The following is a 23,928-nucleotide window of genomic DNA, read 5'->3' on the forward strand; positions in this document are numbered from 1 at the left end:
GGGAAAAGGGAAAAAAACCAAGTGATGCACAGTACAACTGCTCACCACCAGCTGACCGATGCCCAGCCAGTCCCTGAGCAACGATCCCCCCCAGCTAACTCTCCAAGTTTATATACCAAGCATGACGTCCCATGGTATGGAATACCTCTTTGGCTGGTTCAGGTCAGCTGACCTGTCTGTGTCCCTTCCCAGTCTGTTGTGCCCCTCCAGCCCTCTGGCTGGCAAGGCCCAAGGAACTGAAAAGTCCTTGACTTCAGTATAAACATTACCCAGCAACAACTAAAAACATCAGTGCTGTTATCAGCATTGTTCTCACATCATAGCCAAAACACAGCACTGTACTAGCTACTAAGAATAAAATTAACTCCATCCCAGCTGAAACCAGGACAGGCTTGGTATTTTCTTGGTTTAGAGGTGACACAAAATCACTATTTCTTCTAATTAAGTTATCATATTAGGCAGCATAATCTGGTTCCAGTCTGGCTCCAAAGAATTAACTCAAAGAAAATATGAGTGGAAGATTTTTCTTTGCACAAAATGTAAACTTTTAATTTGTCAGTTTGTTCTTTTGTTACTTTTGTTTTAAAATACAGAACTATTTCTCCTAGTACTTTCTGAGTTACATAAAACAACATGAAGCACATTCATAATATTTAATGTTTCTTTCTCCCTAAGATAATATTTAAAGTAATACACAAGAATCTGAAATTGCAGTGCTGCTTATGATTAAGACTCAGGGAAATGTATTTTATTGCTCTGAATAATCTCTTATTTAAATAAAAATACTTTAAAGAAAAACAAAGAACATTTATTTCTCCCTTAGTAATTTTCCACCTTCTAACATATTAAATAAGGAAGGTTTGTACTTTAGCATAAACTTTCACAGAAAACTAATAAACTAATCAACAAATTGAGTGCATTACTAGGATATAACGGCTGAAAATACCATATGTATTAGGTTTACGTGGTTTTGGTAGCAGGGGGGCTACAAGGGTGGCTTCTGTGAGAAGATGCCAGAAGCTTCCCCCCATGTCTGACAGAGCCAGTGTCAGCTGGCTCCAAGATGATCTGCTGACGAGATGAATCCCTTTCTGCTTGGGCTGGGCTGGCTAGGTGCAGTGGAGTCATGCAGGCCTGAATTCTCTATCTATATCATGTTCACCTATGAAGCTATTAAGATACGTTACTGATCACTTTTTTTTTTTTTTCCCAATTTCCTTGTTTTTTCTTCATCTGCCCCACTTCTCAGCTTTCACTCCAGACACCTTTTCTCCAGGTACTGTGCTCCCATGCTCTCACTTTTTCAGGAATTTAAATTTCTCAATTTGTTTTTGAAAGTCAACCTTCCTGCCTCCTTTTTTCCCTTTCTTCTAGTTCCTTTGTGTATTTTCTTTTGATTTTCCTCCCACTCTCTTTCTTAATACTCTACCTAGGTCTATTTTTCTCTTTCTTCCTGATCATGACTGGAGCTGAACTTTTCACTCTCCCAGCCTTTTCTGTGCTTCCCCATCATTGTCTATATAATTTCTAGTCAATTTTTGCTTTCTTTAGTAATCTTCTTTCTCTGCCTCCTGGACACACCAGACAATTATTTAACTCTCAGAAACAGAAAACAAGCAGCAAGTCTACTAAAAAGTCCCTGAGCAAGGCAAGACACGTAACAGTTGTTCCCACCTTTCTAGCATCAGCCGAGACTGCAGTAACAAAGTCTCATATGGAGCTGAGAATGTAGTCTGGGACTCCTTGCTTGATGCCACCATACTGCAAGCAGTGAGAGAAGAGAATAACTTTCCCTTGGAAGGGAAGCAGGGTGGCTGAAGCTTTACTGAGAAATTAAGTTCCTTGTTACCTATTTAGACAAGAAGGAAAAAAGGCTTTTCCTCATCCTTTAGAAAGGTGGTCAGATGTAATCTCTTTTTTAAATATTTATTCTCTCATACAGAATGTACCAGGGTAGCCTGGGATTACTCCTCTTGACTTAATGACTCAGCAGGATTCACTGATCCTTAATGCCAGTGACACTCCTCTGGTAGTTCACATCTTGCAGTGCTGTTGCTTGAGATAATTTTTGGATTCAGGCAAACAGCACCACATCTTGCATCAAATTTTCCATGTGTTTTTACAAGGAAGACTAGTTTGTGGGGGCTTTTAAGCTCTAATTCTGATGTCGTGTGAGGAGATAGTGTTGTCCCATAGTATTGCACCAGTAGCACCCATGCCTTTGTCTGCACTGGGTGGGAGTCATAGCTAGATTGCTTCTCCTTTCTGAAAGTAGAAATCTCCCAGTCATTACAAATCTCTGTGCTCTTTTCCTTCCATCTTTTCTGGTTTCCATTCCTGCCATGTATTCCTGTACATTTCAAGTTTCATGCAACCATGAAGAAGTCTGTTCTTGATCTCAGATCAGTCTCCTCCTGTCTTAATCCAGCCCATTTATGTTTAGCCATGGAGTCCATACATGGTGCAGTGTTTCAGGCATGCTAAAACACTCATAAAACAAAGAAGTATGGCAATCAGAGAGGGTGAGGGAGAGTGAGGCAGTACAGTGAAAAGTGATGGAATGGTAGTGTTGTTCTATTTCCATCACTTATAAATAATTATCAGGTAAAATGTTCTTGGTGGAATCATATCCCCGCTGAATTCAATTGGAGTTTAGTGTTTGACTTCAAACATGTAGCATCTCTTCATTCACTCCATCTTTAACCCAATAATTCTGAAATTAAATCTGCATTAAGATATAATTATATAAAATTATATGGTTTTGTATCTCCTTAGTTCATTCATAGGAAAAAAGATATTATACTTATCTAAGTATAGAGATGATGCTATTGAGACCAAGGTTAAAGAGAACCACTGTATTGCTCTTTGTTAAGGCTCAATGTTCATTTCTGCTTACAGACACTTCTGTTTTCACCTTGCCATTATATGACACTTTCTTGTGGGATTCTCAGAAGATATCATAAGTCTATCTTAGGAGTAGCACAAGAAAGCAATTTTGCTCTGGCTTTTCTTTTTTTTTTTTTAATGGAAAATAAGACGTTGCTAGAGATAACAGCTTTCTGCTTCCCAGGTGCCTGGTGAGACATTTTGCTTCACATTATTTTTCCAAGTTCCACTGGATTTATTTTGAAAGGGTGCAATTTCTCTGGGAAAGGCGGTTGTTTCTTCATGCTTAGATCATTGCCCATGCCTCTTAATTGCCTCAGTAGCCAATGGCTTCCCTTCAAGGGGAGATTCCCACCTCCTTCCCACATGCAAGGGGACTGATTTGAAGAACCCATTACAGCTTTGATGCTTATACTGTGGAATTAGCTGAACTTTCCCATCATGTCTGCAAGTAGGATATCAGACGGTGGGAGTGGGAGGAGAAAGAAGGAATTTGTCTGAACTGTGGACAAGCATATCTCAACTTGCTGCCCAGAGAGCAGGCTGCATGTGATATATGAGATAAGTAAGTATGAGGCAGCAGATGCATGGAAGGCTGAAAGAGCAACATCCAGCAGGAGTGCAAGGAACCTTAGTCAAGGAGGTAAGAGCACTGGTAGGTGGGATATCTCCTTTACATCAGTCATGAAGGGTTGTCTTGGTGTCAGAAATACTAGGGATGCTCCTCTGACACTGAAATAATATTTAGCTCTCCAAAGCAGTTAGGTGACTGCTGGTTGTATTTTTCTTTTATTTCTTCTCTGTGCATTTATACACAGATGATCATATATCCTTTTCCTGTCATGTTTGGGTTGCTAACTCAGCACATTGCCTGCCTAAGCCCCTCTTCATGTGTAATACTGATTAGTCCCAGTTGTTCAGTACACTGTTAAATATGAATAACTGAACATGTTCATTTTCCTAAGACAAAGTAAGGTCTGCAAGAATTAGCTTGAAACAATTTGAAATTCATGAAATGCTTTCAGTCGTTCATTTTTTAATTTAAAGCAAGTAGGACATTTACAGCTTTTTGGTACTAATGCTTTCATATAGATGTGCTCATAGTTGGCTCTGTAAATATAAATATTCTTGGTGGGAGATGTGGTGTATGAAGGCACAGACTCAGGTTGTGGTGCAACCAGAGACACTTTATTGTACAGAGAAGCTCATATTTATATCTCTGAGCCTGGATACGAATTCCAGCTGTATGTACCACCAGGCTCAGGGCAGAAACCATTCATGCAGTTACATAGCTATATATCACTACAAGCATGCAGACACCTTTTGACTACTAGATAACCATGTTTATCTTTCTTACTTTCCTTCACAATACCCAGCTGTTCTCTCATCTCCTGCCAGATCAGACGTTCTCCATCCTCCTCTCATACATTTCTCTTCAGACATTCTCTATCCTCCTCTCATATATCTCTCATCTCCTGCCAGATCAGACGTTCTCCATCCTCCTCTCATACATTTCTCTTCAGACATTCTCTATCCTCCTCTCATACATCTCTCATCTCCTTTCAGTAATGACCAGACATTCTCCATACTCCTCTCCCCCAGGAGACACCCTTAAGGTCTGTAGCAGTCTTAGGAAAATAGTACTGCTTTCTGCATATAAGGGTCTACTGTGTATGCATTTCTTTGAAGAGCAGGAATGTATGCCTCAGTGTTTAAAAGATGAATTAAATTCTGGAAAGGAAATTTTCCTGTTGATTTCAGCTAGCCCTGCAGCTAACTATAATGTGCATTTATATTACCACTGCAGTTGTTCCATCAGAAAGATTACTGGTGTAATATTTGAAAACACAGTGCTAAACTTTCTGCTTGCATAACTTTTATCACTTAATACAGTTACTGCAGCAACTAATCTTGTTGTCAGCCAGTGTAATTCCTATTTTATTTTTATTTTTCTGTCATCTTTTTTCCCTTAAAAGCCAAGGGAAATAATAAATAACATGAAAATCACCTGAAGAAGACAACCTTTGACCTCAGTAATACAAATCAGTATTGCACTCTTGTTTTAATCACTTAAGTAGAAACATGAAAATGTAATGAAAAGATTAAAAAAATTAGACACAGAAAGAAACACAGAAAAGTACAATAAGAGCATAAATAACTTATTTGTGAACAAAGCAGAAAGTCTTTTCTCAATGCCCATCATAATATATGTATTTGATAACCATTATTATTATTATGTTTCCTTCCCATTTAGGAGATTGTCAACTTCAACTGTCGGAAGCTGGTTGCTACAATGCCTCTTTTTGCTAATGCAGACCCAAATTTTGTGACTGCTATGCTAAGCAAACTGCGATTTGAAGTGTTCCAGCCTGGAGATTATATTATCCGAGAAGGGGCTGTGGGTAAAAAGATGTATTTCATTCAGCATGGTGTTGCTGGTGTCATCACCAAATCCAACAAGGAGCTGAAGTTGACAGATGGCTCTTACTTTGGGGGTGAGTAGGAAAAAATTAATTGTAACATTGGACTGAATGCACTAGAATAAAAAATGTTCAGATATCAGAAATATAAAGACATCATAATAAGTCTACTGAGTTTCTTTTGCCTAGACAATTCGAATTGCAGTGAAGAGTGCACAAAATATTTCTGAATAAGACATTCAGAGTCTGCTTACTGTTGCAAGGATTGCTATTGAAAATACAAAATGACCTTCCTGAATTTTCAAGTTATTTTGAATTGAGCACTGTTATTTAACAGACAGTATTTCAATAAAAATATAATAATTTGCATAGCAATTTTATAGGTATTTGAAGATAAAATAATCAGGATTCTTCTTCTTTAAAAAGGGATACAAATTTTGAGTCATAAATGTAAAGCACTTCTAAAAGGTAAAAATCACTGCAAGAATTACAAAATTAGACAGTGGATAAAAGACTATATGGGATATTTTGGTATTCTTCAAAAATATTTCAGTCTGGTTTTAGTGCTTTTTTACTGATGTTTAGCACACATCAATGTTTATCCTTCCAGCATATACTATGGAAAACTGGACTCCCTATTTGAATAGATAGCTCTCTAACAGATGTATATTAATAAAAATCAGACATGAATTTTAATCCAAATTAAAATAATCTGGCAATCCTAATGAAAAATAGGTTTTTTATTTAGATGAATGCATCTGGATTTTTATATTTGGATTAAAAAATTATTTTTCTTTTTTTTTTTTACATTTAATAATTTACCGGTATGAAGATGTTGTTACTTGTGACTGTAAATTGTCTTTGTTCAGTAGAATAGGTGTCTGCTTCTGTGGGTAGCAGCAAGGCTGGTTTCCAGGACCTGATTGATCATTTGCATGTACCACTGCTGCCCATGGGAGTTACAATTAGTTGGTTATTGTATTAATTTTCTGTTGAGTCCCATGAATTATTCCAGAACTGAGTCAAAAGCCTTTCACAAATTGTTCAATTGAAATCCTAATCGGTGGCATTTAGCTGTTATACAGAAGTGGGAAGCTTAGAAAACTGAATTGGGCTCAGTGTTTGAATTGGGCCATAGTTACTTAACTAATCCTGTTTTAGAATAATACGCTAAAGCAACTCCTACTGATCTGGCCACCAGGCCTTGTCACTCTGCAGTAGCCTCTGGAAGGTGATTTGTACCAGTATTTGTTGAAGCACTTTAGTAAAGAAGTCTTTTGCTTATCCCATGGGCTTAAACTGTAGATGCTGAAGACAGGAGATTAAGGAGAAAGAAAAGGTAAATGCTGAGGATGAAGAAACAAAGCAACCTTGGTCTTGGTCTTCTCTATGCTTAGCAGTGCCCTAGTTTATGAAAATGAGTTTGCAAGAGCCTGTGTGCTGAATCTGGCCATAATACTCCTCTGAACTAGCAGAGGATCAGAGGACATTGCACATGAAAGTATTTTACATAACTGTTAGCCTGTTGTTGCAGTGCAAGTACTTAGCTTATCCTGTTCACCCAATACCCTTCTTAGCAGGAATGCAGACAAAAAATAAGCTATTTGCAATATCCAGAAACCACAAGAACTTATTACATTGCATACCAAAGCAGTTTTTTTCATCCAAACTACAGCTGGGATGAGACAAGGGGTGCAAAAATTGGGGCAAATGCATCCAAACCAAACAGCTGCTCAGGCAAATGGGAGATAATAGCTGCTTGGAGAGGGAGAGGGAGAGGAGAGGGAGAGGGGAGGAGAGGAGAGGATGCAGGGAGAAAGAACCTGAGAAAGGAAGTGCCCTGAGATCCAAAGTGTTGTGATTCAGATCTGTTTTAACAGAATACCATATAGCATTGTGAATTCCCAGAAGTAGGTTTCAGACCCTGGAGAAGAAATACCTATTTGACTGCAGTTGAAAAGAGAGGAAACAAGCTGCACATCAGATAACTGTGAATTGAAAAGGTTTGATTTGTCAAAGCAAAAACCCTAAAAATAATCTAATATTCTCTTCTCTCTGGAAAAGATGTTCTTTCCCTGAAATGTGTATCATAATCTGAGTAAAGCTTCCTGACCAAAGCATAAGAAGTGCTGCACAGTAGAATAATACCAAGCTGGAAGAATAAGCCTGTGTTCAAATCCTAAGGCAAATAACCCTTTTGTTTTGCCTAATGGAGACATGCAAAATCTGAGGCTGAGATACCATTTAAGAAGCTGCAGTTTATAATTTCAACTGTATAGCTCCCAGTTGTGACCCAATAAATCAATATCAACACTTGTGCTCTCACAAGCATGGGAAGGACACAGGTGGAAGGGATGTGCCATACCTAAACAGATCTTTTTTTCAAATGTCTTATGAATTGGAAGTTCACAATCCCAGCTCAGAGATACTAACCGTTGGATGTCAGGTATGTCCTAGATTTTGGGTTTCACAGAGGCCCTTGGCTCTGGGGAGATTCAGGAGTCGTCCCTGGAGATGCAGGCTTGCCTTGAGAACTTGTGGAGGGTTTTCACTGACATCCCACCTTGGATTTGGAAAATGTTTATCAAACTTACAATATTTAAAATGTTTGGGTATTAACAACATTGTATTAATAGAAAAATTCTGACACCCCAGAGTTGTTGGAGAACTGGAGTTTAGTGTGAAAGCCATGATTTAACAAGAGCTGAAGCTGTGTGGCCAGTATTTGGGAGAGGCTTGAATGGAGACTGTTGGGAGAGTGAGAGCCTGGAAAACCAAAAGTTGCAGTAATAAAGAGAGGTAATAGCTGGAGGTTTGAAGACTGAGATGCTACTGAACAATTAAATCCTCATGCCTGATCTTTGTTCTTAATTAAAAAACAGGCTTCCCTATGGATCTGGGTGTTATAAGTTGCACATGTAACTAGATAAACCTTACAATTGCTTAGAAATTCTCAAAAAGAATGTGCCTGGATAATCATCAATGGAATTGATTGATCAGGCTACATTTCACCTCTGCTTTACATTGATTTTTGAGGGAGGTGCAGAATGGTGACTCTAGAGAGTACTCCATAGATCTGGGCTTGATTACTGCCTGCCTCTTTCCTCATCTGTGCTCACTGGTTTCTCATTTCTGGAGGGAAGGACTAAGTACAAGACAGTGGCCACAGAAATACTGTGGTTTGTTCATTGGTATTCCTGTGGCAAGAGCATTCTATCCCTTAACCTTTATGCGTGTTCATTAATCTATTTTTCTTGAACTTTGCGTGCAGGAGCATTACTTAGCCCAGCAACATGTAGGATGCTAATTTAGATCCCAACAAGTTTTTTGTCCTTCAGTATCCTAATTGAAGGATATTATCACCCTACATATCTACTCCAAGTACTAATGTGAATTTGAAAGTAATTTCTGGTACTATCCTTTTCCCTAGGCCGTGTACCCCTCCACCCTTGCCCCCGCTTCCCCTTCGACAGAATATACAAAACATGTAAGGGAAGAAGTGAGAAATACTGACCAGTCTACGCTCCCTCAGATCTGCAGTCAACATATCAAAAACCAATGTCCTCCAATTATTGGAATAACAAAACAGATAAATAAATATGTTCAGAAAACAGACCAAAGAGGAAATGTTTTAGAGAGTGCCATAAATTGTCTTGAACAGACATGGATCAGTAGAAGAACTGTTTCATAAAGATTCAGGACAATCCATTTTTCTTTTCTTTCTACTGACATTTAAAGAAAACAGTAACTTTTTATTGCCCTAACTTAGAATTCCTGTCCTTACATGATGTGCTTGTGTGAGTTTTTATAGAAGGGAAAGGAATTAGATAATGAATGCTGATTTTGATGCTAATTTTCACTATATTGCTCAGTTATATATTCATTTCTACATCAGTAAAATTTTGTAATCCACAGTTACCGGTGGATAATTCCAGGGTTTTAATACTCTATAGCTGCTTTTAGAGGATTCTTCAGGACCATATCTTATAATTTTTGTGGAAATTTTGCAATACTCATTTTTCCTAAACATCTATGGATTTTTGATGTCTTCCTTCACTTTTCTTTTCCCTCCTGTTTTCTAAAATATCTTCACTTCCCCATTATCAGGAACTGAAAATTCAATTATAGCAAAGCAGTGAATAGGTCTTTTCTCTTTACAAAAAAAAAGAGAATGGAACTTCTCCCACTGAGACCGATACATGTTTCATACAAGGAAACAAGGTTGCTCTCAATTAAAATTATAACCTTCTCCCAGCTGCTTCTGTAGGATGGGCAGAGTACAATGTGAATGAAGAATGTCAGGAGAGAGTGGATGGTCAGGAGAAGGTAGATTATATTAAGACATAGGACATAAACATAGGGGAGGTCAGAAGAGTGTGGAGGGTGAAATGGAGGTCAACAGAGAGAGGACTGTGTGGGTAGGAGTTAGGTTGTGAGTGGTGCAAAGAAATGACATAGAGGAACTGTGAGTTCAGCACAATGTCATGGGCATGAGACTGATGAGAAAGGGAAGAAAATGCAAGGAGGAAGAGAATGTGTGAACATGCCTAAAGCAACCTTCAGAAGCTGGAAAGTGAGGGAGAAGGTGCTTACACCTATCCCTTTTGAATAGCAAGTAGGGAAACCTGACTGCATGTGTTTACAGCTAAGTTGAATTATAAGATTGATATGCACACACTTGAATTCAGCCTTCCTGGGACAGACAAGAATCGCGAGGCAGGTAAAAAATGTAAGCAATTATATTTTGAGGATCATAGAATCATTTAGGCTGGAAAAGACCTTTGAGATCATCTAGTCCAACCGTTAACCCAGGACTGCCAAGTCCATCAATAAATCATGTCGTTAACCATTGCATCTATGTGTATTTAAATACCTCCAGGGATGGAGATTCCACCCTCCCTGGGAAGCCTGTTCCAATGCTTCACCACCCTTTCATGAAATTTTTTTTTCCTAATATCCAGTCTAAACCTCCTCTGGCATAACTTGAGGCCATTTCCTCCTGTCCTGTCACTTGTTGCCTGGGAGAAGAGATCTACCCCCACCTACCTACAACCTCCTTTCAGGTAGCTGTAGAGAACAATAAGATCCCCCCTGAATCTCCTCCTCTTCTGCAGAATAAAAAACTCCAGTTCCCTCAGCCGCTCCTCATAAGACTTGTGCTCCAGACCCTTCACCAGCTTTGTTGCCCTCCTCTGGACATGCTCCAGCACCTCTACATCCCTCTTGAAGTGAGGAGCCAAAACTTGAACAGAGTATTCGAGGTGTGGCCTCACCAGTGCTGAGTACAGGGGGAGGATCACTTCCCTTGTCCTTCTGGCCACACTATTTCTGATGCAAGCCAGGATGCTATTGGCCTTTTGGGCCACCTGGGCCCACTGCTGGCTCATGTTCAGCAAGCCTTCAACCAGCATCCCCAGGTCCTTTTCTACCAGGCAGCTTTCCAGCCACTCTTCCCCAAGCCTGTAGCATTGCATGGGGTTGTTGTGACCCAAGTGCAGGACCCAGAACTTCTCCTTGTTGAACCTCATACAATTGGCCTCGGCCCATCAATCCAGCCTGTCCATATCCATCTGCAGAGCCTTCCTACTCTCAAGGAGATCAACACTCTCCCCCCACACTTGGTGTCATCTGCAAACTTACTGAGGGTGCACTCGATCCGCTTGTCCAGATCACTGATAAAGATATTAAACAGGACTGGCCCCAATACTGAGCCCTGAGGAACACCACTTGTGACCGGCTGCCACCTGGATGTAACTCCATTTACTATCACTCTTTAGGCTCAGCCAGCCAGCCAGCTTTTAACCCAGCATAAAGTACACCCATCCAAGCCATGAGCAGCCAGTTTCTCCTGGAGAATGCTGTGGGAGATGGTGTCAAAGGCTTTACTAAGGTCCAGGTAGACAAGGTCCACAGCCTTTGCCTTGTCTACTAGGTGGGTCATCTTGTTGTAGAAGGAGATCAGGTTTGTCAAGCAGGACCTGCCTTTCATAAACCCATGCTAGCTGGGCCTGGTCCCCAGGTTTTCCAGCATGTGCCATGTGATAGTGCTCAGGATGATCTGCTCCATAACCTTTCCCAGCACTGAGGTCAGGCTGACAGGCCTGTAGTTCCCCAGATCCTTCTTCCTACCTTTCTTGTAGACAGGCATCACATTTGCTAACCTCCAGTCTTCTGGGACCTCTCCACTTTGCCAAGACTGTTGATAAATGATGGAGAGTGGTTTGGTGAGCTCATTCGCCAGCTCCCTCAGTATACTCAGGTGGATGCCATCCTGCTCCATAGACTTGTGCATGTCTAAGTGGAGCAGCAGGTCACTAACCATTTCCTCCTGGACTGTGGGGACTTCATTCTGTTCCTCCTCATCCCTGTCTTCCAGCTCAGGGGGATGAGTACCCTGAGGGTAACTGGTCTTGCTATTAAAGACTGAGGCAAGAAAGCATTAAGTACCTCAGCCTTTTCCTCATCCTTTTTGGCAATGTTCCCCACTACATCCAATAAAGGATGGAGATTATCCTTGGCCCTCCTTTTGTTTCTAATGTATTTGTAGAAACTTTTTTTTTTTTTTAATCTTTTGAGGCAGTGGCCAGCCTGAGTTCTAGCTGGGCTTTCATCTCTCTGATCTTTGCCTTGCATAACCTTGTGACATCCTCATAGTTCTCCAGAGCTGCCTGCCCCTTCTTCCAAAGGTGGTAAACTCTCCTTTTTTCCATGAGTTCCATCTAAGCTCTCTGTTCAGCAGGATGTTGTGATGGCTAAATTAATTTTTTTGTCATCTGGTCCATGGTTTTGAGTATTTGCAATTTCTAATACTGAAAATTTAAAGTCATTGTTAAGTATATAGCAGTGGAGAATGAGACATCCCCAATTTTTTTGTCTGTCTCAGTACATATTTTTGTTTCTCTTCTTTAATACCTCTATATTTCAAACTCATTTATGCTATAATCCCAGTAGTAAATGGTAAGGAGGAAATTGCCAGGTTTCAGTCCTACTGAACCTTTTCCTCTGAGTACCAGATAATTGTTTTAGATAGACTTCTTGTGATAAGAGGAATTACTGAACAGATTGCATATTTCTTCCTCACTAGACACATAAAATTGGTAAAAAGCAAATATTTTGAAGTCTTTATAGATGAAGCACAAAAATATGGGTCTTTTGCTTATAGAGAAGCATAGTTCATAATTTACTGAGATTTTACAAAGCAGAAATAATGTGTGTAATGAACTTAATACTAATGTTATCTACATTATAACAATATACATTGATATAAACTGGTGTAATACCACTGATACGAGGCAATTCTGATTTTTGCTGGAGTTAATGATATCAGAATCATTCCATAATAATATTATATATGTTGGTGATTCAAATGTCTTATGATTAATAACAAATATGCAGGAGTTTAATAAACTAAAGAGAAGTTGGTTTTAGTAAAAGAACTCCTTTCCAAGAATTCCATTCCTCTTACTCAGTTGGTTCCATGTGTGGCTTTTAGAGCTCCTTTAATCATCATCATAAGCTCTGGCTCTGCAAGTTCTCCTTCCCTTCTGGAAAGTCCTTTTCCTCCCTTTATTTTTATAACATTTAGTTCATGGAATACTTTAGATTTTAAAATATTTTATTTTGTCTAAATTATTTAGTACTGTTTTCACAACCCAAAAGGAATTGTTTAGGATGACCTCCTTCCCCTTGGAGCCAATGACTAAGTTCGTGATACCCTTGGACTGAATTAAGATGAAATGACACCAACCAACCAGTTTTATAATTAATAAATACAAAATACAAGATGTGGTTAGATACGATAGCTCAATAGTGATTACTTTAACTGGATAAGCAAGTCCCGTGCCACGCGCTGTCACTATTCAATAAAGAGAGGAGAGGAGAAGAAGGGGGGGGGGGGAGGGGAGAGAAAAGAGAGATCACCACCCATGGATCCAGCAGCATCCCGTTGGTCCTCTTCACCCTAGGCATCTTGGTGGGGAGGTCCCACCCAAGCTTTCATCAATTCGGGTTTATGCTCTCAAGAGGATGCCTCCTCATTTACATACAAAGTGAGGGTGGGTGTGGTCTGTGCCTGCACAAGTTCAACATGTGAGCAGTGGTGGTCGCAAGTTGTCCTCATCAGCAGTCGTGAGGGGTGAGTGCCCCCAAAAGCTTTCAGCAACCCCTGCTGTGCACATGAGCAGTTGCCTTATGTTACCACAGAAGTCTCTTCCAGGAAGCGCTAGCTAGATCTCACCTTCATGAGACCTAAAGCCATTCCATCCTGTACCACCTTGGGGTTACCAAATTAGGCAACAGCAACTCACTTTGCAGCAACAGCTCATTTTAATTCCTCTCCAATTTGAGCAGAACCGCTTTTTTCACCAGTTCCACTTGAATATGTGCACCAAGAAATGTTTAAGGCAATTATTAATATATTGGTTCCTTACAACTGTTTTAACAGCTATCCTTACACACTTGAAATTGTATCTTGCATTGCTTCAGTTTGTAGAAGGCCAGTTAGAACTACTTTGACCTACCTATTATTGATGGAGCTTTTCCCCATTTCTGAACAGCAACTGTCAGTATATTTTAGACCAGTGTATTGGAAAATAACACCATGTGAAATGTTGAGTAACTTCAGATTACATTTTGCCACTTTGTTTTTTTTTCTGGGTACACTCTAGGTACTTCCTTTTGATGGTCTACTTTTAAGAATTTGCAGTATAATATTGATGATAAATAGAGAAAATGCTGTTAAAGTGCCTGACCACTCACTGCTTTACACCTCGTAATTTTGTTGTGGTTTAACCTTAGCTGGCAACCAAGTACCACACAGCCACTCGCTCACTCCTCCCCTCCCCTGGTGAGATGGGGAGGAGAATTGGAAAAAAGGTAAAACCCATGAGTTAAGACCAGTTTAATAATTGTAATACAGTAAAATATAACAATAATATTAGTAATAATAGTAATGAAAAGGGAGATAACAAAAAGAGAGAGAGAAATAAAACCCACGAGAAACAAATTATGCACAATACAATTGCTCACCACCCACTGACTGATGCCCAGACAGTCCCCAAGCAGTGATCGGCACCTCCTGGCCAACTCCCCCAGTTTATATACTGAGCATGATGTTCTATGGTATGGAATATCCCTTTGACTAATTTAGATCAGCTGTCCTGGTTGTGCTTGCTCCCAGCTTTTTGTGTACCTGCTCACTGGCAGAGCGTGGGAAACTGAAAAGTCCTTGATTTAGAGTAAGCACTACTTAGCAAGAACTAAAAACATCAGTGTGTTATCAACATTATTCTCATACTAAATCCAAAACACAGCACTGCACCAGCTACTAAGAAGAAAATTAACTCTGTCACAGCCAAAACCAGGACAAATTTATACCTGGACAATATTATATGATACAGTTTTACATTTTGCAAAAACACTGCATATGGCTACTTCTTATTCAAGGTAGTGGTGAATTAAGTCTCTCAGTATTCATACTCCAATTCAGTACTGCACTGAAATACATAATTAATTATAACTAGCCTCCCTGAGGTGTGATCATTCACATTCTTAATCGCAAGCACACTGCTTTAAAGGAGCAGAATCTCCCCATCTCCTTACCAACTCATTAATAAAATACTTTTAAGGTGAACAGTAAAAAACATTTCTCTAAAAGTATTGTCTGCAAGAGGTCCTAAAATTGGAATTTTTTTGGCACAGACTAGTCTGCCATTTTGCGTATACAATTTCCTAATAGTATAGCACAACTCCTTGTTCTGCATTATGTTGTTCTTTTGACAACATATTTTATATAGAAAACACCATGCAGTCAGAAGAACTTGCTATTTATCCTTTTTAAAAGTCTAAGAGTCTTAAAGAAGTTAGAAAGAAAATAACTTACTCTGCAATGCTAGAAGGTATAAGTGGATATGGTTTTAGGAGTTTTATTAATTAGCAAAATCTAAAATGTATATTTACAATGTTAATAATAATGCTAATAATTTCTAGTATCTAAATAACAAAGTATTCAAACTAAATTCTAATTCTGATTTTGTGCATTCATGAATATTATAAATAGCTTTTAGTTTAGTTTTTATATCTAATAGTGTCAATACTAGACACAAGCAAAATGTCACATCAGTATAGCTTGGAAATCTGAAGTGACCAATACAGATAAACCAAAAGATTATTTTGCAAGTACCTTCACTTTTACACAGTAGAATTTAAACTAAATATTTGAGTATAGATTAAATATTTAATCTAAATATTTGATTCAGAACTGAGAGTCTCTGATAATTTCTTTAATAATTTAATGGAAAATAATGAAGTGCAATATTTTTACAGTCCATTTAAATTCAAGTTGAATAGTCTAATTTGTATCTGTTATTTTTTGCCAAACTCAGGGTGACAAGGGCATAACACTGAATACATAAGGAACTAAGTGGCTTTTTTTCAAAGGCAACAGGCATCCATCTGTCACGGTCCACTCAGTGGACTTGTGATGGTTCGTTTACTATGATCTTGAAGCACAAAAATCAAGGCTACCACGCCAAAGGGTTATGCTTCAATTAAACAGCACAATTTTATTGTTTGCCCGTAAAGTGGTGTGCAATAGGTAAAAAGACAGAAAGTGAAGGAAAAGATAAAGTAAAAAGAAAAAGGAAAGAGGATTATAGCTACCACCATGGGTCCAAGGCGTCCCTATGGTCCCAGGTCCAGGCAGCGTCCTGCCGGTTCTTCCGATTATCACGATCCTTGGTGGGGGAGATCTCCTAAAATTCGGTTGCTAAAGAGTCCTCTTTTATGCCGAGCAATACATGTTGCTCCTCCTCTGGCCCATAGATTGTTGTCGGTCTCTGCTTCTCGAGCAAGGTTATCACGCATGTTATGGTTTGTTGTAACGACAACAGTTGTTATGCGACCTTATCATAGTTGTTCCTTCCAGCGCTAGGTATCAGGGAGTGGCATAGTACTCCTCGTACCATGCAGTTCTTCTTCAGGGTCTCTGCGTCTCAGTGTCCATGAGGACCACATTCTATCTCCAGGTCTCTGTTAGCAATGTTGAGACAATATCGTTCTCTTTAGACCGACTCTTACACCATCTGAACAAAAGTAGGCATAAATGAATGGAACAAAGACACTTTTGGACTTTGACCCAGCCAGTATAAAAGCTGAATCTGTACTTAGGCATATTATCTCAAAATCTAAGGTTATTTTTTAATATGAAAATTAAATTAATATCATCCAAATTATGAGTTTTTAAAAGATAATAGACTATCCTAGTCTCTCTTGGTAGAAAGAACATTTCATCAAAGTAGAATAAAAATATATGGATGCTCTATTATAAATAGCATTGAAGATAAAATAAGGACTTTCTATTTTATATAATGATTCTAAGCTTCTCTTCTATCTGTTCTCTTCTATCAGATCTTTCTCAGGAGAATTTGAGTTAACAAGAGAAAATAGGCAGGATGTAAGAAATATTGCTGCCTCTGCTCTAGTCATGAAAACTTGGACACAGCTATTTGCAGTACCTTCAGATAGAAAAAAAGAAAAGACAGGTCAGGATGGAATGTAAAATCTCTCTGGGCAGATAATATGCCACTTTTTATAAAGGCAATTGTATTCTAACCATGTATATTTGGCTGCCTGTCTAGATGTAAGTGTAATTATGACTAACAACCTTTCTGAAAAGAATTAAATTCTACTGTCAATATATATAAAGCATAAAAAATTGAAATATGCTTAATAGTGTATCAGTATTAACTTTACAGGAAATATGAGGCCGTAAAAAAAATTGTTATATATCAGTCTTGTAAAAAATTGTAAGTCATTAGAGAATGGCTAAAATTGATTCACTTATTGTATCCAAGCCTGCCTTGAAAATTAATATATGCCTAAAATGTCTTTCTCTGTATTAACATTTACCTATACACAGTAGATAATATTTTAAAGGTCCTTCCAAATTGTTTTAATGAATTTCACATGGAAATGATGAGGCATGTTCTGAGTAAGTCTCAAAACATCCAAAATAGTAACATGTTATCACACTGCTTTTGTCAGTGCTGCTATCAAGTAGTGTATTAAGCCTTACTCAATGAAATGGCCTGATAAGAACACAAGTTTTTCCAAGAAATGGGTTTCTTATCAGTAGGTGGCATAAAAGACAAATTTGGATCAAAGAAAGGCACATACTTTTAGGCTTGTTGACAAACCCTAAATAAATATGAGAAGTTGCTCACCCATTAGCAGACTTTGTTTTAAAAAAATAAGTATTTATCTATAAATCCTATCAATGTTGGGGTCAATGAAAGTTAGGCAATTCTTGTAAAAAAAAAAAATATCCCCCCAGGAAATTTGTGAAATAAATGTACCTCTCTTCCAATTAGAATAAAATAAGAATAGAACCTCTTTAATTAGACCACTTACTCTACCAAACATTTGACATATATACACAAAGGTTAAACAAATGAAGGCTTTGGAGGGAGACCTTTAGGGAAAAGAGTAAGGGAAAGAAATATAGCAAAAGACCTAATAATCAGCTTTCACCTTTATTTTAGATCAGGAAAATGGTTATGAAATACTGATCACGGATAGCCATCTCCAGCTGCTTCCAATTCATCTGTTTTGAACATTCCTTCTTGTTTCAGAGAGGCTTTGGGGACAAAAATTCCTTTTTTCAAATGTGGTGATTGTGCCCAAATTATAACATTCTGAATGAAAGGGATTGGTGTAATACTGTTTGTGGGGGGTGCTGATATCCCTTATCATCTACTTCTTTGTCCTACTGACCATTTCCTTCCTCAAGAAGATTAAAACCATCATTATTACTTATTGGCTATTATACCGTATCATTATGTCATCCTTAAACAGGGGTCCTCAAACTTTTTAAACAGGGGGCCGACGCGCGGATGAAGTGGCAGGAAGTCATCTGCGGCTGCTTGGTTCCCCCCCCAACCCCCGGCGGGGGGGGTGGGGGGGGTCCTGTAAATACCGGGGGCCGGATTGAGGACCCTGGGGGGGCTGTATCCGGCCCGCGGGCTGTAGTTTGAGGACCCCTGTCTTTAAACATAGAAGCAAATGTTCTCTTCAGTCCCCATTTAATTCTCTTCCTGTCTTCAGATATATGACATATCTTCATGATGGAGAAATTATCTCATTCCGTAAGTGTGCTGGCAAGGAGGGACAGCTATTTGCAAACAAGAATCATGTTCCTAACATGCAATGACACAAGTCAGTAAGCATGAGTCTCTAGCTTACTGAATGAGATAAAATTTTACATTTTTAATTGCTATATTAATAGGGATGCAATTCACCTTTTTCAAATCTTTTTCTGTTTAAAAAGTTGACAATATTAACCTTGCTGGTTAGGGCACATGTTCTATTATTTCTTTTATTTGCCATCTTAAATTAAATAAAATTTGAAAAAATAAACAATGCTGAGAACTCATGTGTCAGGTTCTTCAGAGCCAGAAATCAAATGACTGGAAACAGGTAATTAAAATGTGAAAGAAACTGACCCAGTTTCTTTTATTTTTTTAAATAGGATGGATATATAAAGGCAACAGCTATCACAAATAGTTAAATTTACATTAACTTTAGGTAAAGAGTTCAAAAAGTGACAGGAGACTGAAACTGAGGGTTTAAGGAAGTTATTTTGGACCCTTAATTGTAATTGGACATTTTCAGTCCCTCTTCAAAATAGTAACTACTCAGCAGTGTATCCAGGCCTCCTTCATGAAGCCTCTCTCCAGTTTATGAGCCCAGATATCTGAAAGCAACTTTACAGACAATTGTTGGCAGGTTTTAAATGAAGAGGTAATGCAGGCACTATCTGCCTGCTCAGTCTGACAAACTGTCTTGTCTGCAATTACATATTTAGTGTAAATAAGGTAGGAAAAGATGTAGGTTTTGCATACTTTTCATTTGGACAGTCCAGATTACAGACCTGGCTGTAAAAGGCAGTTATTGCCTCCATTTCCCTTCCTCCTTAAATTCACTCCTTTGTTGCGGTTGTTAAAGAATTTCCACAAGCCAAATGGGTTTCTCTAGGTTTGCTTTTAATCGCAACTCAGAGTTGGGCCATCACCTCAGTGAGTGGCAACTCGAAATTTTTAATTTTACATTTTATATAGGTTTCTTTAAAGCAATTACATAATCCCTAAAGTGCAATCATAAGAGTCCACCTAAAGTTTCATCATCTTTTTGATTCTTCTGTTCTTCTTGGTCGGCTGGAAAGTACTTTGAATTCTCATCCATCAGCTGATTCTCATCGTTCAATCCAATTGTCGATCACGAAGATCATGCTGTTCTCTTCTTGACTCAAAATCATAAAAGTCATTTATATCTAATAACAATCATTTGACAGGCTTATTTGATTATTACTTACTGTTTAACATATACATTTATTTTTATCTACTGATTAACTCAGTTGAAGGCTAAATCAGTCATGGAAAGAATCATACAATGGACTTGGTTATATTGTAATTGCTGCACCTGTGTTTTCACTGCTGCTAACAATTAATCTTACTACTTTAACCTACACAATACTGCTATTAATCTATGATTAACCTTTAAAAGCGGTAATGTTCTTGTTGAGGAGTGACTATATTTTAAAGTTTTATAAATATAGGACTAAATTCTGAGCTAAGTGTTACCTGAGCCTTTTAATTTCCATCCACTCCATAGATATGGATTTGTGGGATATGAATTACTTTTTCTTTTTTTTTTTCCCCTCCACAGTCTTGACTATTGTGAATGCAAATACTGTTTTGTGAAAAAACCCCTTATATAGCTATCTGGCATAGCATTTTATTATTATTGTAGAGAAAATAAATTACTGAAACTTATTTAATTTGTGTAAGTTACATTCTGGCTAATAATAAGACTTGGTGTTAGTAATTTTAGTGGCTATAACAAAAAGCAGCATATCCCTGGGTTTTCCATTTTATGCACTAATGATAATATATTAAAAGATAAAAATAATATTTTAAAAAGTTAAAAAAATAGTTACAGAAAGATGTATTTTATGCTTTCCAGAGTTTAATAAAGACAAAGGAGACATACATACAAATGTATCTATTAAAGCAATCACATTTTTATCATATGAAATAGCTTCTCTCTGTTTTCTGTATTAGAGATGGTTAAGTCAACACAGAGCTGGAAAATTATTCCATTTCTGAAGGATTATCCATTTCTCAAGAAGCCTATTGATTTTTTTTTAATTGCTTGAAGTTTATATAATCCTTTGCTAAAGAAAAAATATCACGCACATTACCTTTTGTAAAGCTGGGAGCAGAGTGCCCCAGTTTAAAGGCTACTGTCCCTTCCTGCGACTGGCACACCAAGAAGGTGCCTGTTAGCTAGTTTTTGGTCAGTGGACAATTTCAATACCTTGAAGGAAATCAAGAACTATTGATCTTAGCACTATGACAAAGAGTTGCTGTTATGAAGAGTTAGGGAGAAATACCTAAACCTGGTAGTTTTGGGAAACATGCTCTGAAGACTTATATAACTTGCTAGGAAAAGGCATGAAAGCATGGGGGAATGCAAAGAGCTGTCACACATCTAAGTTCTGTCTATAATAGTTTAGTAACTCATTGCTCTCTATAAAATAAACAATATTCTAATCTGTTCACACAAAACATTCCCATATACATTAGACCAACTGACCCAAGCTTATGAATTGCTTTGATTTTCTATCTTCTGCTGTTGAAAGTAACCAGATGGTCTGAACAGCTGCTTGCCCATTTGCACAGCAATGTATACACCTGCTACATGATGAAACAAGTTTCCTGCTGAGGAACTATAGCAAGTGTCAGCTGTCCTCAGCTGGAAAGACACTTCATTAGATCCTGTAATGTTGAATCTTACAGATGATAGGAAACCTGCTATAGCTTAGGAAGGGGACAGAGCATTTAATAAACTGCTGCAGTTCACAAATACATAGAAATTTACAGTTTTATTTGCTGGACTTTAATATGGAGAGCACTATATGGCTAAAATACTAGTTAACTAACTTATTCATTACTAAAAAAAAAATAATTACTGCACCTAGTAAAGTGAACTTTAGCTTTCATTCTGGTCTTTGTGTTCTTTAAAAAAAAAGCTGTGCGTATGATAATAATTCACTGCATTAATTTTCTATATATGACTATATAAAATTCTAAGAAATATGCTCCATGAAGACAAGACCAGTTTGATATTTTTTAATAAACCATATAACTATTTGACTCATAACTGTTTCTTTTATCAGCACAGTTTATCTATTTTTGGACATATTTTGTCTTCAAGGCAACTTTATATTGTTATTTTGATTTTTGAAGTTTCTTAATCTCTAGTCAAATGTTAATGTGACATAGATACTTGATGTATTACATCTGGAGTATAATTTAAATGGAAAATGAACCAACAGTTAATGGATATGTGCCATACTGTCAGCTAAGCTGTACTTCCCAGAGGAGAAAAAGGTTTTTCATAGGTCTACATAAATTGGAAACAGGAAATTATTGCTAGGGTAGCCAATCCATGTACCAATACAGCAAAGACTAAGAAAGCAATACAACATCACAAATGGTGCTAGAGATGAACTGCTCCCACATCCCCAGTAATTTTCTTGAGAGAAAAAAAATAATTAGGAATCACATAGCAACAGGGGAGGGGGAAAATTAAGCACCTATGGTGGCATATCAATATAGACCATAGGAACTATGAACCTGATCTCAGTTGGTACCAAAACTGTGGCCCATATAAAAGACCTACTAATCCTAATTCTTTAAGAGTCATCCTATGAGTTGTGTCATTCACCTTCACTCATTCAGGTTTTCCCAAAATAAGTCTTCCTTAGTGCTGTCTTTCAGGTATGTAGAATTTCCTATCCAGAGTGTTTTGTCACACTTATGCAATAATAAAATAGAATCTATATTTCCCCTGTTTTACAAGATATACATATGAGCTAGCTTCTTTAGAAATTCATGATGTTCCAGAACCTGAGCCTGATGCTCCTACTAAAAACCATCATGTATGTGTACAATTGATATACTGATGATCAGGTTTGATTATTATAATTATAACCTTCAGAACAGGCTTAACTTCAAACTTTTATTATTGTGTGGTTTAGTTCAATGTCTTGACAGCAAAACGTACATGGTATTTGAGCCCTTTTCAATATTATTTTGAGAGCTGGATTGTTCTGTGGGAAAGATCTTATGCTAGCAGAACACAAATTGTGATTTTCACATATAAATTAATTGCATTTATATTAAATATGGACTGTAAGAACAAAATGTTTTTGGCATTGTTTAGTGCTTTCAAATACTCATTTATCATTAGTGCAGTGACTGACATTTATTTTCAAATGTTCTAGGTAACAGTTGTCCAAAGAGATTAAATAATTAAAGTAAAACTTGCATTAAGAGTTGAATTACAGGTTCAATGTAGCCTAATACATAATTATTAATTGGAACTGAAGACATTCTTACATTTGGAAAGGAGAGAGAAAGTATTTTACACTTTAAAAGTGTCAGCATGAAGACAATGCACCATTCCGACCACAGATGGGAATATTAGTGAGTAATATGCTGCTACCACTTTCTTTTTATGCTAATAAAGAACCTTGTTTGTCCAAACTGTTTGAAAATACTCTGTGGCCTTTGTGTTTCACCACACACTCTTGTGCTATTGATTGTATTTCATAGTCAATTTAATTAAATTGAATGTCAAGGAGAGCATAATTCTTGAGGGCACCTGGTGTACTTGATGACACTAAGACTAATTTTAAATATATCATGGATATTTTCATTACTTTGTTCTCTTCATGAAAACTGTTGTTTATTTATTTGTTAAAAAATAATTACTTTGATTTATTTAAAAGAACACAAGTGTTTGATGGGAACACATTTTTGGCATTCTCTGTTCTTGCTCTCAAGTCCAAGTAAATGAGATTTCAGCTGAAACGAGGACAGTATCCACCCCTTATTCCATACCATTTATATCATGCTACATTTTCCAATACATCATCATCACCTCTCCTGTCCTTTAACATAAATACACAGATATCATTCCCTTAGTCTATGGACCATCCCTCTAAAGTCCGTTGAGTTCATTTAGTCCATGATGGTGAGCTCCATCTGTTGTAACAGTCTTTCTGGGCAGGGAAGATGGTACGAGGTGTTGGATTGTTGCATGTTGAAGCCAGTTCTGATTCTATTATGGCTGCTCTAATCTGGTTTCACCAGTCAATCTTCGTTGGTGAGGCAGTTAAAGAGGAGGCAGGTTCAAATCTTCAAATCCAAAGTGGTAGAAATGGGCGTCACAGGATACCCAGTACTAAAAGGCACATAGAAGTGACAATGTACAATACTGCGTAACAGTTAACATCACACAACTCAATTCATTGCTATTGTCCCCAAAATCAAATCCCCTTGAAGCACACATTGAACTTCCCCATTTTCCCCATATTCCCCCATCACCCACCAAGTGCTCCCAGGTTCCTGAGCAAAAGCAGTCCCAACAAATGGATTTGCCTTTGCCTGAGGCAGGAATGACCCAGACTGTTTTCCCAAGCATATTTTTAAGGTGCACTACAGAACTTTATCCCCCTCTACAGTACGTAAAAGCTTTGACTGCGCAATACCAGCTCGAG

The 23,928-nt window shown here is 37.8% G+C and overlaps 1 protein-coding gene across 1 annotated transcript in view; it reads left to right on the forward strand.

Moving 5' to 3' along the window:
* The window catches only part of LOC129783009 (potassium/sodium hyperpolarization-activated cyclic nucleotide-gated channel 1-like), a 204,705-nt gene that overhangs the window by 160,336 nt on the left and 20,441 nt on the right, over positions 1-23,928 (forward strand). The window contains exon 6 of the mRNA XM_055792628.1: positions 5,141-5,381. Within this exon, the coding sequence (XP_055648603.1) occupies positions 5,141-5,381 (241 nt within the window). The remainder of the gene's footprint in view (positions 1-5,140; positions 5,382-23,928) is intronic.

Source organism: Falco peregrinus, chromosome W, assembly GCF_023634155.1.
Source record: "Falco peregrinus isolate bFalPer1 chromosome W, bFalPer1.pri, whole genome shotgun sequence".
Taxonomy (NCBI): Eukaryota; Metazoa; Chordata; class Aves; order Falconiformes; family Falconidae; genus Falco; species Falco peregrinus.